Raw genomic sequence first — 12,929 nt, 5'->3', positions numbered from 1 at the left:
GACATAAAACTAAATTGGGCATTGCCACTAATTAAGCATGCACTCAGAATTTTTAAAAGAACAGGAATAAGTTGTCTAATAGTAAAGAGAAAGTATACCAGTCTCATATTTTGCTGAATGGAGGAATTTCACTTTAACTTTCCAGAAAATATGTAGTATTTGAGACAATACAAGGAGCGGTCAATAAGTTGTCTCATTGTGGTCTTCAGTCCGAAGACTGGTTTGATGAAGCTCCCCATGCTACTCTATCTTGTGCAAGACTGTTCATCTCAGAGTAACTACTGCAACCAACATCCCTCTGAATGTGCTTAGAGTACTCATCTCTCGGTCCCTGTTTATGATTTCCCCCCCCCCCCCTCCCCTCCACACACACACACACACACACACACACACACACACACACACACACACACACACACACACACACACACCCCTCTCTCTCCAGTAGTAAATTTGTGATCTCTTGATGTCTCAGAATATGTCCTACCGATCGATCCCTCCTTCCAGTCAGATTGTGTCACAAATTTCTTTGCTCCCTAGTTCTATTCAATACTGCCTGATCACTTATATGATTTACCCACTTAATCTTCCGCATTCTTATGTAGCAACATTTCAAGAACTTCTACATTCTTTTTGTCTAAACTGTTTATCGTCCATGTTTCCCTCCCAGACATGGCTAAATTCCAACAAATATTTTCAGAAATTCTCCCTGATGCTTAAATCTATACTCAGTGTTAACAAATTTCTCTTCCTCAGAAAAGCTTTTGTCGTCTTTGCCAATCTACATTTTATATCCCCTCTATTTAATTCATCAGTTACTTGGCTGCCCAAATAGCAAAACTTGTCTAATACTTTTAGTGCCACAATTCCTAACCTAATTTCCTCAGCATTAACTTTTTTAATTTGGCTACATTCCACTATCCTTGTTTTCTTTTGTTGATGTTCATCTTATATCATCCTTTCACGACTCTGTCCTATTCTGTTCAATTGCCCTTCCAAATTCTTTGTTCTCTTGTAGAGAATTACAATGTCAACATCAAAGTTTTTATTTCTTCTCTCTGGATTTTAATTCCTACTCCAAATTTATAGTTTGTTTCCTTTACTGCTTGCTCAATGTACAGATTGAGTAACATAGGGTAATAGGCTACGATCCTATTTCACTCCCTTCTCAACCACTGCCCCTCAACTCTTATTACTGCTGTCTGGTTTCTGTACAAGTTGTAAATAGCCTTTTGTTCACTGTATTTTACACGCACTACCCTCAGAATTTCAAAGAGAGCACTCCAGTCAACATTGTCCAAAGCTTTCTCAAAGTCTACAAATGCTATAAAGGTAGGTTTGCCTTTCCTTCATCTGTTTTCTACGATAAGTGTTAGGGTCAGAATTGCCTCTAATGTTCCTACATTTCTCCAGAACCCAAACTGATCTTCCCCGAGGTTGGTTCCTGCCAGTTTCTCCATTCTTCTGTACAGAATTTGTAATAGTATTTTGCAACCATGACTTATTAAACTAACAGTTTGGTAACATTAACACCTTCCAGTACCTGCTTTCTTTGGAACTGGAATTATTATATTCTGTTTGAAGTCTGAGGTTATTATGCTTGTTTCATACATTTTGCTCAGCAGGTGGAAGAGTTTTGTCATGGCTGGCTCTCCCAAGGCTATCAGTAGTTCTAAGAGGAAATTATATACTCCCAGGGCCTTGTTTTGGCATAAGTCTTTCAGTTTTCTTCTGTCAAATTATTCTTGCAGTGTCATATCTCCTATCTTATCTGTTTCCTCTTCAATTTCTATAATACTGCCCTAAAGTACATCTCCCTTGTATAGACACCCTATGTACTCCTTCCACCTTTCAGCTTTACCTTCTATGTTTAGGATTGGTTTTCCACCTGTGCTCTCCTGCTTCATTTTCTGCACTTTTATAATATATTCTCATTTCTTATCTCTTGTATTACCCAAGGATTTCTACTAGGCCTGCCCTTCGTACTTATTTGATCCTTTGTTTACTGAGTATCCCCAAATATTATTCCAACAATATGTGCCATTTGTCAATACATCAGTTTTCAATTTTGTTACGGGAAATATTGAGGGAACACACATTGAAGTTGACTCTGGATAGTATAACTCAAATATGATGGAAGTGAAATAATCGACAATTGGTGAAAGATATCTGAAAGTGGTTCATTTGTTAGTTGAGTAGCCCAGTCAGCTGCTTTGATAATACAAGCTGTTGCAGTTACATTATCTGATCGAAAAACCTATTCAGTTCAACAATAATTATCTTGTACAACAAATTTTCAGCAAATGTGAACATGAAATAATCAACAGAACTACATATTTATCAGTTTGTCCTTTATTCCAGTTTGAGGTAGTTGATTTAGAAATAACTACTTCACCAGCTAACCTGGTACACACTGTTGTTGTTATAATTTTCTTATTTTAATAAAAAAGATAATGAACCACTTTGCTTGTTGGTACACCTTTTTAAATTTTATAATGCAGAACCTTCCTGCACATTCCCAAATGCTTGGCGAACCCTTGATTGTCACAGTCCAACTATAACAGTGTAATCACACACACACACACACACACACACACACACACACACACACACATTGGAGTATTCACCACTACCCCACATGCACAAATGGGCCAGTTATGCTACTTCTAGCAGCTGTGCAATGAAACTGCAGAGACCATACAGATGGATGTGGATGCCATAGTCTTGCATCTACATCATGTATACCTCTTGTATGACTTTCTTCACTATCAGAATATTTGGGCTATTGTCATATAAATACAAATTAAGAACATTGTTTTAAATAACTTCTTGATAATTAAAACATTCAAGTTTATTTTACAGTATTATTATTATTATTATTATTAAGTTTTAATCTCTTCTGTTTTGGAAACTTGGATTTCGAAGCAATATCAGTTTTTTCAGTTTAGCATACTGCTTGAAAACAGGTGTCCTATTAGACACCAGTTATTGCTGTTAATCTGACCATGTGATGGTTGGAATCTCACAAGTTGCTGTCTTTAATTAGCTGTTACGCACCTACATGTGGCATTCTGATCCTAGGAGAGGGAAAGAGGTAGGGATATAAATATTAGAAAAATGCCATATTATTCATTCCAGTTTAGAAACAAACTCTAGTCTAAGGATGGGGGATTTCTGGCAATATCCTTTCTTGGTAGAAAGGAGAGCTTATGAAGAATTATGACAAAATAAGAGTTGCAGGGATAGATGGCAGGTTGGTAAGAGCCTTGCTTGCAGAAGGCAAGAGTATGGGTCCACATTTCAGTCTGTAAAGAACTTTCACAACAGTGCACACTGCACTTCAGTGAAGGAATCATTCTAAATACATAAAAAAAATTGACAGCTCTTAGTGGAAGGCACTTTAGATGGTGGAAAGTGTATCATTGTGGATTAATGGGTGACATGAAGCATGTACAAAAAATGCTGTATGAATAGTCGCAGTTTTCTTAGACCATGTAGTGGTTTTGCAGAAAGTTGTTTAGAAAATTCCTGGGTGAATACAGGAATATCCTACAGCCTCTTCTGAATATCTTCCATAGAAATACTAGACCATTACTCCCACACTAAACTCTCAGTTCAGAAATATTGCAGATTTATATGTTGTTGCAGTCATTATCTTTTTAGATACTGCGATAGAAGAATGGGTTATTTATAACATACAGTAGAGTGAGTTCCAAAGTTGCCCATACAGGGAATATAAAAAAATACTTGGATAAATTTTGGGTCAGGTTCCTCGCATCAAATAAGGCAGAATATTGTGCAGTAATATGTCCACCCAGTATGCTGCATTGTTCGATTTGCACTTAAGTACATTATACAAGAGCATTTTCTGTTAAAATGAATTATTTACAGTATCACAACTAATCGGAACACACAGAAAATGTTCAAAAGGTACCTTTTTACCTTCAGACATGATTTGCTTCTTGGTCCATACACATTTAAGACTCTCTCAAGATATACTTACAAGGGGAGGCCGTCAGTTGTGAAATTCAGATTAGATTCATACTGCGCATAATGAAAGCTCATGGCCAGAGGTGTAATGTGGCAAAGCACCAAGGTGCACTTGTCAGCCGTTGTTGAGAAAATCGACAGTTGAAAGAAACTGTTGCGGAAACTGGCGACTTCGAACATCATTATGTTTTCCGCAAACAAAGTTGTATTTCACAAATGTTATTAATTGTCTTCATAATGTTAACCACGTATAGCTAACGGAAGACGTAGAAACAATATTACGAAACGAATACGTATAGCGTAAGTCAAACGTTCGAATTAGAATAGAGACCCCACGAACACAAACTTGCTGTGGCAGGTATGAAATATAAACTCCGTTACTCGCTCGTTACACTTGAAGGACAGATGTTGAATGGGCCGAAACGAGCCACCGCATAACAGCGTAGTTGCCTGCTAACTTTGAAAGAAGGTAGATGTGGTCCCTAGCGCAACTTATAACATCGTCAAAAATCAGTGCGGACGGGAGAGCTTTGGTACACCCTGTTAAAAAAAACGGAAAAATGAAGGCGGTACAATTGAACCCGAGCGCTTACCGTTGCGCCACGACGCTGTAGAAAATTATTAATCGTAGAGAGTATTTCACCGCAACGGTTTCTTTTAACTGTCGATTTTCTCGACAACGGCTGAGACGTGCATCTTGGTGCTTTGCCACATTACACCTCTGGCCATGAGCTTTTATTATGCGCAGTATGAATCGAATCTGAATTTCACAATTGGCGGCCTCCCCTTGTTAGTAGTTTCACTCATTTCCTTGCATACTTCAGTAGTCCCTGCAGTGTATCCATTGCATTTCAGTCTCAGGAGAGTAAACTTGCAGGCCATGGAATTGGTTACTGATCCTCATTTACTCACCCATTCATTTGGTAAATATTAATCAGTGTGAATCTGACCGTGTAACTAATGCCGTCAGAGGCCAGTGTGCATTCTGTGGAATACCTGGAATGATGATTCCAATAAAACCTCTGGAGACATTGTCTTTTAATTGTGCATGGAGGACCAAATCTAATATTGGAGACTGACTAGCCACCAATGTGCTCATACCACAAATATAAAAACAAATCTTTGCTGTTGTATCATCATCTCCCAATCAGCTTCTATTGACAGTATTGCCTAGAATGTTATTTCAATAACAACTTGAAAATGAAGCATTATAAATTATTTATATGGCAGTTTCTCCTTTGATTTGGTATCAGGAACCTGACCCAAAATTTTGTGTACCATATAGTTCATACATCCTGTCCAATAGCCTGCTGTGTCGAACACCTTAATGCAGGAAGTAAATTATTTTATTACTTGGTGTCCAATATTTACAGTGGCTAGGCGGTTTTGATTTTGTGTGTAATTTTAAAAAAATAGAAATTTTTACCTTTCTGTTAAAGCTATTCCTGCAAGGAAAAAAGCAGACTTCTTACATTTTTTCTTAAAAAGAATCCTTATGCTTGCGAATGTAAAAATTTGCTTTACGCCCAATTATTTTTATGGTCTAGTGATGGATGTTCAATTTCTTTCTGGAAAATAATATTAAAATTTTGTTTGCACTTTTTAAGTTTATTTAGCACAAAAGATATAGTGATAATTAAAACGTGTTGTTATGAGGAACTAATGCTTTTCCTTATGTAATTCTCTGCTTTTGACTGACAGCATTTTCATCAAAGCTGGGATATGAGGAACATATTCCTGGGCAGACAAGAGACTGGAATGAGGAGTTACAGACCACGAGGGAATTGCCTAGAAAAAATCTGCCAGAGAGGCTGCTAAGAGAACGGGCCATATTCAAGGCAAGAAAATTCAGGAAGTGTGTGTACTGAAAAATAGCAAGATTTATTAAGAAACAAGTAATTTTGAGAAAGAAATTTTGTTTCAAAAAAATTATAAGTTGCATGTTATAGTACTTTATAACTAAAAAAACATTAAAAATGTACATACATTTTCCAAGGTTTTAAAGTGATATGATTGTACTTCCCAATTTCTCTTTATCGCTACAGTAGTTTTATTCATTTTTTTCTGTTTGTTATTGCAACAACAGTGAAAGGGTATCTGTAATTTAGTGGTACATAAATTTTCTCTATAGATTGAAATAAAACTGATGTGCAAATCAGTGTTCACTACTAGTGAATTAATTGCTGTCTAGCCTTTCCTTTTTTATGTTTGCTTTTGAAATTTTAAATGTCTTGGTTGGAGACATTAAAAGCTCCTTCAATCCAAAATGATGGCCTCATTCCACCCATGATTTGTGTTCTCCCTCATGTGTTCTGCGTCTGAATTCTGAGAGGGGAGGCAAGCAGAGGAGAAATGGTTTCCCCTCTCTGTATACAAATAAAATGTACTTAAGATCTTCTTGTGTTCTGATTTAGAGATGGTGACAATATTGTGAAAAGGATAGATTACTGTTCTCCATATAGATGAGATTTTGAGTTGCAGACAGGCACAATGAAAAGACAGCTGTTTGCTTCAACCAACAGGACCTCTTCTGAATTAGAAAACACACACACACACACACACACACACACACACACACTCACTCTCTCTAGTGTGAACATTTTCTAATTCAGGGCGAGGCCTTTCGGTCGAAAGCTTAAAAGAGTAGCACTCTTTTCGTTGTGACTCAATGTCTCCTCTATATGGTGAGTAACAATCTACCCTTTTCGTAATATTGTTGTTATTCCATACTGGCCATTCCATTGTTTGTTTCCTTTTGAGAAAGGGTGTGCTTTGTTGTAGTCAGTCCTAACATTAGTTTGATGCAACTCTTCACACTAGCCTACCCTGTGACAGCCTCTTAAACTCTGCGTAAGTACTGCAACCTATGTCTAGTTGAACCTACCCACTGACAACCTAGCCACGATCTCCCTGTACAACTTCGAAGACTATCTCCCCCACCAGCACATTTCTGTCCACTACTCTTCCAAGTCTCTGACACAATTAAAATGCTCTTAGAAAGTTTTTATTTCTGCCACCTGAAATTTGATTACCTCTCTGAATTTCTCCTTGGTTTCCTTCATAATGTGTTCCATGTACAGATTGAATGATGGTTGAAAAACTTCAATCTGACTTTTGCACAAGTTGTAGATAACATTTGCACCCTGTCTTTCGTCCCTGCTATCTTCAGAATTTTAAAGGATGTATTCAACTTGACATTGTCAAAAGCGTTCTCTAAATCTACAGATGCTGTAAACAATAAATGTTGGTTTGCCGTCCTTCAACCTTGCTTCTAAGATAAGTTACAGGATCTCTCATGTGCTTGTATTTCTCTGGAACCCAAACTAATTTTTCCTTAGTTAACCTGCCAATTTCTCCATTCTTCTGTAAATAATTTTCATCAGTATTTTCCAACCAGGACATTCATTTCCAGAATTATTAAGATGAACCTGTTTCTTTAATGTTCTGTAATTAAATAGGTGTGAGCATTCAGTTCAATTTAGTTGGGTTATCTTTAAGGTATTTCTCAATGAAATGAAGCTTTGCTGTATAGATGTGACATAAAGTTTATAAGAAATATTAAGATTTTGTTCATAGGTAGAATAAACGATATGAAAAAAACTTTGATCTAGGTTCACAGCTGAGTGAATATTTTTCATTTTGATGTCTTTAACAAATAAAATGAGGAACATTATTAAATGGTTTTCAGTACTATGAACTCATGGTCTGCATGTGGATCTGCATCTAAACCTTCTGGGCATTAATACATAAGGAGGAATCGTAGTTGCATATGTAATGACATAGATAGCGAGGTTACTGTTCTGTGTATTACTTTGATGAGGGTTGTCTTCCCAGTGACAGGACTGAAGTTGCAGCAGGTGTGGAAAAGAAGACAACTGTCATCAAACTGTAGGTATTACTGTTCGTTGGTAGGTCTGGCATGTACTGAATCATCAGAGACTAGGCAGCTGAAGATCCATTAATTACCTTATTTTTGTGTAGTATTAATATTTTCATCAATTTGGCTCACAATGAGACTGAATTGCTGAAATGCTAGGAAAATCTGTGTTTTTCACTCTGAGAATTCACATGGTTGCTTCCTAGTAATATAACTTTTTAAAAAAAGTTGACACTGATACGTGTGATGACTAAGTAGTTGCCGTTGCTCCTAAGGCTTATGGTTTGCCATCACTAGCTTCAGACTACATGTTTCTCATCTAGTTTCATGTGGATATGACCTATGTACATGCTGATGATGCAGCGTTAGGAGTTTCAAAGTATCGATCATAAAACAAAGAGTATGTAAATGATGTTACTAGAGAAATATGTGGCACAGTCTTACTGTTGAAATAGGTGACCATCCATAGTAAATAACTCCGAATTATTGGCAATCACTTACTTCAAAATGTTGAACTTGTTTGTTTGCAAAATCCACATAATATATTTGATAATGGCAGCAATTTCCTCAAGGCCTTTCCTTACTCCCTAAATGACTCGAGCCCAGATTCTGTTTGCTAATATACAGGGTGGACAAAAATTGTCACAATATTTAACCCTGGATAGCTGATGCCAGTAGGAAACAAAATTTCTAATGTTGTGTAGGTTGACAACACACAATTTTTAAACTATGGAAACTTGGCACTATGTGCTCAGATTGGCTGTGGGATTGCCCTGTTGCCAGATGCTCTAGACCAGGGGTTCCCAACAAAATTTTCTCGAGGACCCCCACTCATTGAGCATGATTGGTGCTTTGTCATATCACAGGATCAAGTACCTAAAAAAGCCAAATTAAGAGTCTTTTTACACGTTTTCTATGTGTCAGTTGGCTCTAGGAAGAAGCTAGACGCAGAAGCTAGCATTTGCTAAAACTCTGCTCATGCAGGGAGGAAAAAAAAAACTGTTATCATACAAGATATATTTAATATATTTTTTATTCTAATAGCATCTTGCGGACCCCTCTGCTCTAGACAACACACGTGCCCGTATCATGTCGGGGCACTGACAGGGCGAGGGACATTTGTATGTGTGAACTGACAACCATAGTGCTTCCCATCAACCGATGAATGGCAACAGGGCAATCCTGCAGCCAATTGGAGCATGTGGCGCAAAGTTTCTGTAGTTTAAAAATGGTGCGTTGTCGGCCTACACAACATTACTAATTTCGGTTCCTACTGGCATCAGCTATCTACGGTTAAAATTTCATGACACAATTTTTCTCCACCCTGTATTTTCTATTCTGGTTCTTGTTTATCTGTCGTCTCGTGCCTAATACGAAAGTTTTCCCTAACTTTGGTTGTAGCGTGATTTGTGGAAAGAATTTTTATTGGAATGTATCCAAATGCAGAGGTATACATGCAAATGAGTTAACAAAGGAAAATACTTACTATCCGACAGCTGATATTTTGGTAGAAGTACATTTTATATTGAGACAGGAGAGAGATAATGGAACAATGGTCTATGGTTTCAGGTTCACAGTGACTTTGTCGCAGCTGCAACTCGAGGGGCTATGGCTGTTATAGATGGCAACGTAATGGCCATCAATCCTGGTGAAGAAGCAAAAATGCAGATGTTTATATGGAACAATATATTCTTCTCACTTGGATTTGATGTCAGAGATCACTATAAGGAATTAGGAGGAGATGCTGCAGCCTTTGTTGCACCGGTAGGTCTGATGTTTGGTTAAAGTTGCCTTTTTCCATTCTTGGACAAGAAATTTGTCCAAATGTAATATTTAATAGGAAATTTTTTTTACAAGCTGTGAAAATAACAGTGATGGTTTGTAACACACAATTATATTTTACACCATTAATCTGAAAAATTGCATTGTAAGCCATGACTTTGTTTTCGTAAACAATTTAGTGTACACATTTATGACTGTGGTCTACATCTACATGATTACTCTGCAATTCACATTTAAGTGCTTGGCAGAGGGTTCATCAAACCAAAATCATATTATCTCTCTACCATTCCACTCCCGAACAGCACGCGGGAAAAACGAACACCTAAACCTTTCTGTTCGAGCTCTGATTTCTCTTATTTTATTTTGATGATCATGTCTACCTATGTAGGTTGGGCTCAACAAAATATTTTCACATTCGGAAGAGGAAGTTGGTGACTGAAATTTCGTAAATAGATCTCGGCGCAACGAAAAAAGTCTTTGCTTTAATGACTTCCATCCCAACTTGCGTGTCATATCTACCTCTCTCTCTCTCTCTCCTATTACGAGACAATACAAAACGAGCTGCCCTTTTTTTTGCACCCTCTCGATGTCCTCCGTCAGTCCCACCTGGTAAGTATCCCACACCGCGCAGCAATATTCTAACAGCGGACGAACAAGTGTAGTGTAAGCTGTCTCTTTAGTAGACTTGTTGCATCTTCTAAGTGTCCTGCCAATGAAACGCAACCTTTGGCTCGCCTTCCCCACAATATTATCTACGTGGTCTTTCCAACTGAAGTTGTTTGTAATTTTTACACCCAGGTACTTAGTTGAATTGACAGCCTTGAGAATTGTACTATTTATCGAGTAATCGAATTCCAACGGATTTCTTTTGGAACTCATGTGGATCACCTCACACTTTTCGTTATTTAGCATCAACTGTTACCTGCCACACCATACAGCAATCTTTTCTAAATCGCTTTGCAACTGATGCTGGTCTTCAGATGACCTTACTAGACGGTAAATTACAGCATCATCTGCGAACAACCTAAGAGAACTGCTCAGATTGTCACCAGGTCATTTATATATATCAGGAACAGCAGAGATCCCAGGATGCTTCCCTGGGGAACACCTGATATCACTTCAGTTTTACTCGACGATTTGCTGTCTATTACTACAAACTGCGACCTTCCTGACAGGAAATCATGAATCCAGTCGCACAACTGAGATGATACCCCATAGGCCCACAGCTTGATTAGAAGTCGCTTGTGAGGAACGGTGTCAAAAGCATTCCGGAAATCCAGAAATACGGAGTCAACTTGAGATCCCCTGTCTATAGCGGCCATTACTTCGTGCGAATAAAGAGCTAGCTGCGTTGCACAAGAACAATGTTTTCTGAAACCATGCTGATTACGTATCAATAGATCATTCCCTTCGAGGTGATTCATAATGTTTGAATACAGTATATGCTCCAAAACCCTACTGCAGACCGACGTCAATGATATGGGTCTGTAGTTCGATGGATTACTCCTACTACCCTTCTTAAACACTGGTGGGACCTGCGCAATTTTCCAATCTGTATGTACAGATCTATCGGTGAGAGAGTGGTTGTATGCGATTGCTAAGTAGAGAGCTATTGTATCAGCGTAATCTGAAAGGAACCTAATCGGTATACAATCTGGACCTGAAGACTTGCCCGCATCAAGCAATTTGAGTTGCTTCGCAACCCCTAAGGTATCTACTTCTAAGAAACCCATGCTAGCAGCTGTTCGTGTTTCAAATTCTGGAATATTCCATTCGTCTTCCCTGGTGAAGGAATTCTGGAAAACTGCGTTCAATAACTCCGCTTTAGCGGCACAGTCGTCGGTAACAGTACCATCGGCACTGCACAGCGGAGGTATTGACTGCGTCTTGCCGCTTGTGTACTTTACATATGACCAGAATTTCTTCGGATTTTCTACCAAATTTTGAGACAATGTTTCGTTGTGGAACCTATTAAAGGCATCTCACATTGAAGTCCGTGCCAAGTTTCGCGCGTCTGTAAATTTTAGCCAATCTTCGGGATTTCGCGTTCTTCTGAACTTCACATGCTTTTTCCGTTGCCTCTGCAACAGCGTTCGGACCTGTTTCGTGTACCATGGGGGATCAGTTCCATCTCTTACCAATTTATGAGGTATGAATCTCTTAATTGCTGTTGCTACTATATCTTTGAATTTGAGCCACATCTCTTCTACATTTGCATAGTCACTTCAGAAGGAATGGAGATTGTCTCTTAGGAAGGCTTCTAGTGACACTTTATGTGCTTTTTTAAATAAAATTATTTTGCGTTTGTTCCTGGTGGATTTGGAAGAAACGGTATTGAGCCTTGCTACAACGACCTTGTGATCACTAATCCCTGTATCAGTCATGATGCTCTCTATTAGCTCTGGATTGTTTGTGGCTAAGAGGTCAAGTGTGTTTTCGCAACCATTTACAATTCGCGTGGGTTCGTGGACTAACTGCTCGAAATAATTTTCGGAGAAAGCGTTTAGGACAATGTTGTGCTGTCCAATAATGTGATCTTTTTACTTTGTTGATGCATAGAAAGCATCTTTGATAACAAACTAAAATGGCAATTTTGACAAAATTGTTGATAAAATAATTTTTCTTCTAATTGTCATTAAAAAGGGGTACATACATATTGCTATTGCGCTATGTATTAGAGCTGTTGCAGGTCCATGCTGCAGAAAGAGAGATATAGAGAAAGACTTTATTAAACAGATTATATAGATCATTTGAATACCATGAACAAAATATAAATCATGTATCACTTTATATGAAGAAACATTTGATGTTTACTGTTTTCTTCAGTAGTTCAAAGGGACCCTAGACATTTTAAATAAGTCAGGTATAATTAATGTATTTTTAATGTGTAATGAAACATTTTTGTAATGCATGAATATGGTTATTGGTAGAATGTGCACAAATTCACTTGGCTTGCTGCTGTATAGACTGCAAGGTAGAGAGAATAGTAGTGGTGTGATTTCCCTTGTGAATGTGCCATTGCATAGTAAAAGAGGTGAAGGTCTGTTACTCACATGTTTTCTATAATGACTCATGAAATGATTCTATGGAACAAGAACTTTAACTTCACATGTTAACGAAGTCTAAATACTGGAATCATTTATGTACTGACAGTGGCAAAATGTTTTGCAGTCTGGTGAAGTCATGAATGTATAAACCATTCAATTCAAAATTACTTAAGTGCCAGTAACAGGAGTGTTAGCATTATGGCTTCAACAAATGCAACACACACACACACACA

At 37.9% G+C, this 12,929-nt stretch overlaps 1 protein-coding gene across 1 annotated transcript in view; it reads left to right on the top strand.

The window, feature by feature from the left end:
• LOC124715667 (clustered mitochondria protein homolog) overlaps nucleotides 1–12,929 on the top strand; it is a 382,421-nt gene that overhangs the window by 290,352 nt on the left and 79,140 nt on the right. The window contains exons 7-8 of the mRNA XM_047243113.1: nucleotides 5,692–5,828; nucleotides 9,437–9,631. Of these exons, the coding sequence (XP_047099069.1) occupies nucleotides 5,692–5,828; nucleotides 9,437–9,631 (332 nt within the window). The remainder of the gene's footprint in view (nucleotides 1–5,691; nucleotides 5,829–9,436; nucleotides 9,632–12,929) is intronic.

Source organism: Schistocerca piceifrons, chromosome 1 (genome assembly GCF_021461385.2).
Source record: "Schistocerca piceifrons isolate TAMUIC-IGC-003096 chromosome 1, iqSchPice1.1, whole genome shotgun sequence".
Lineage (NCBI taxonomy): Eukaryota > Metazoa > Arthropoda > Insecta > Orthoptera > Acrididae > Schistocerca > Schistocerca piceifrons.
This window is presented reverse-complemented; position numbering and strand designations above follow the sequence as displayed.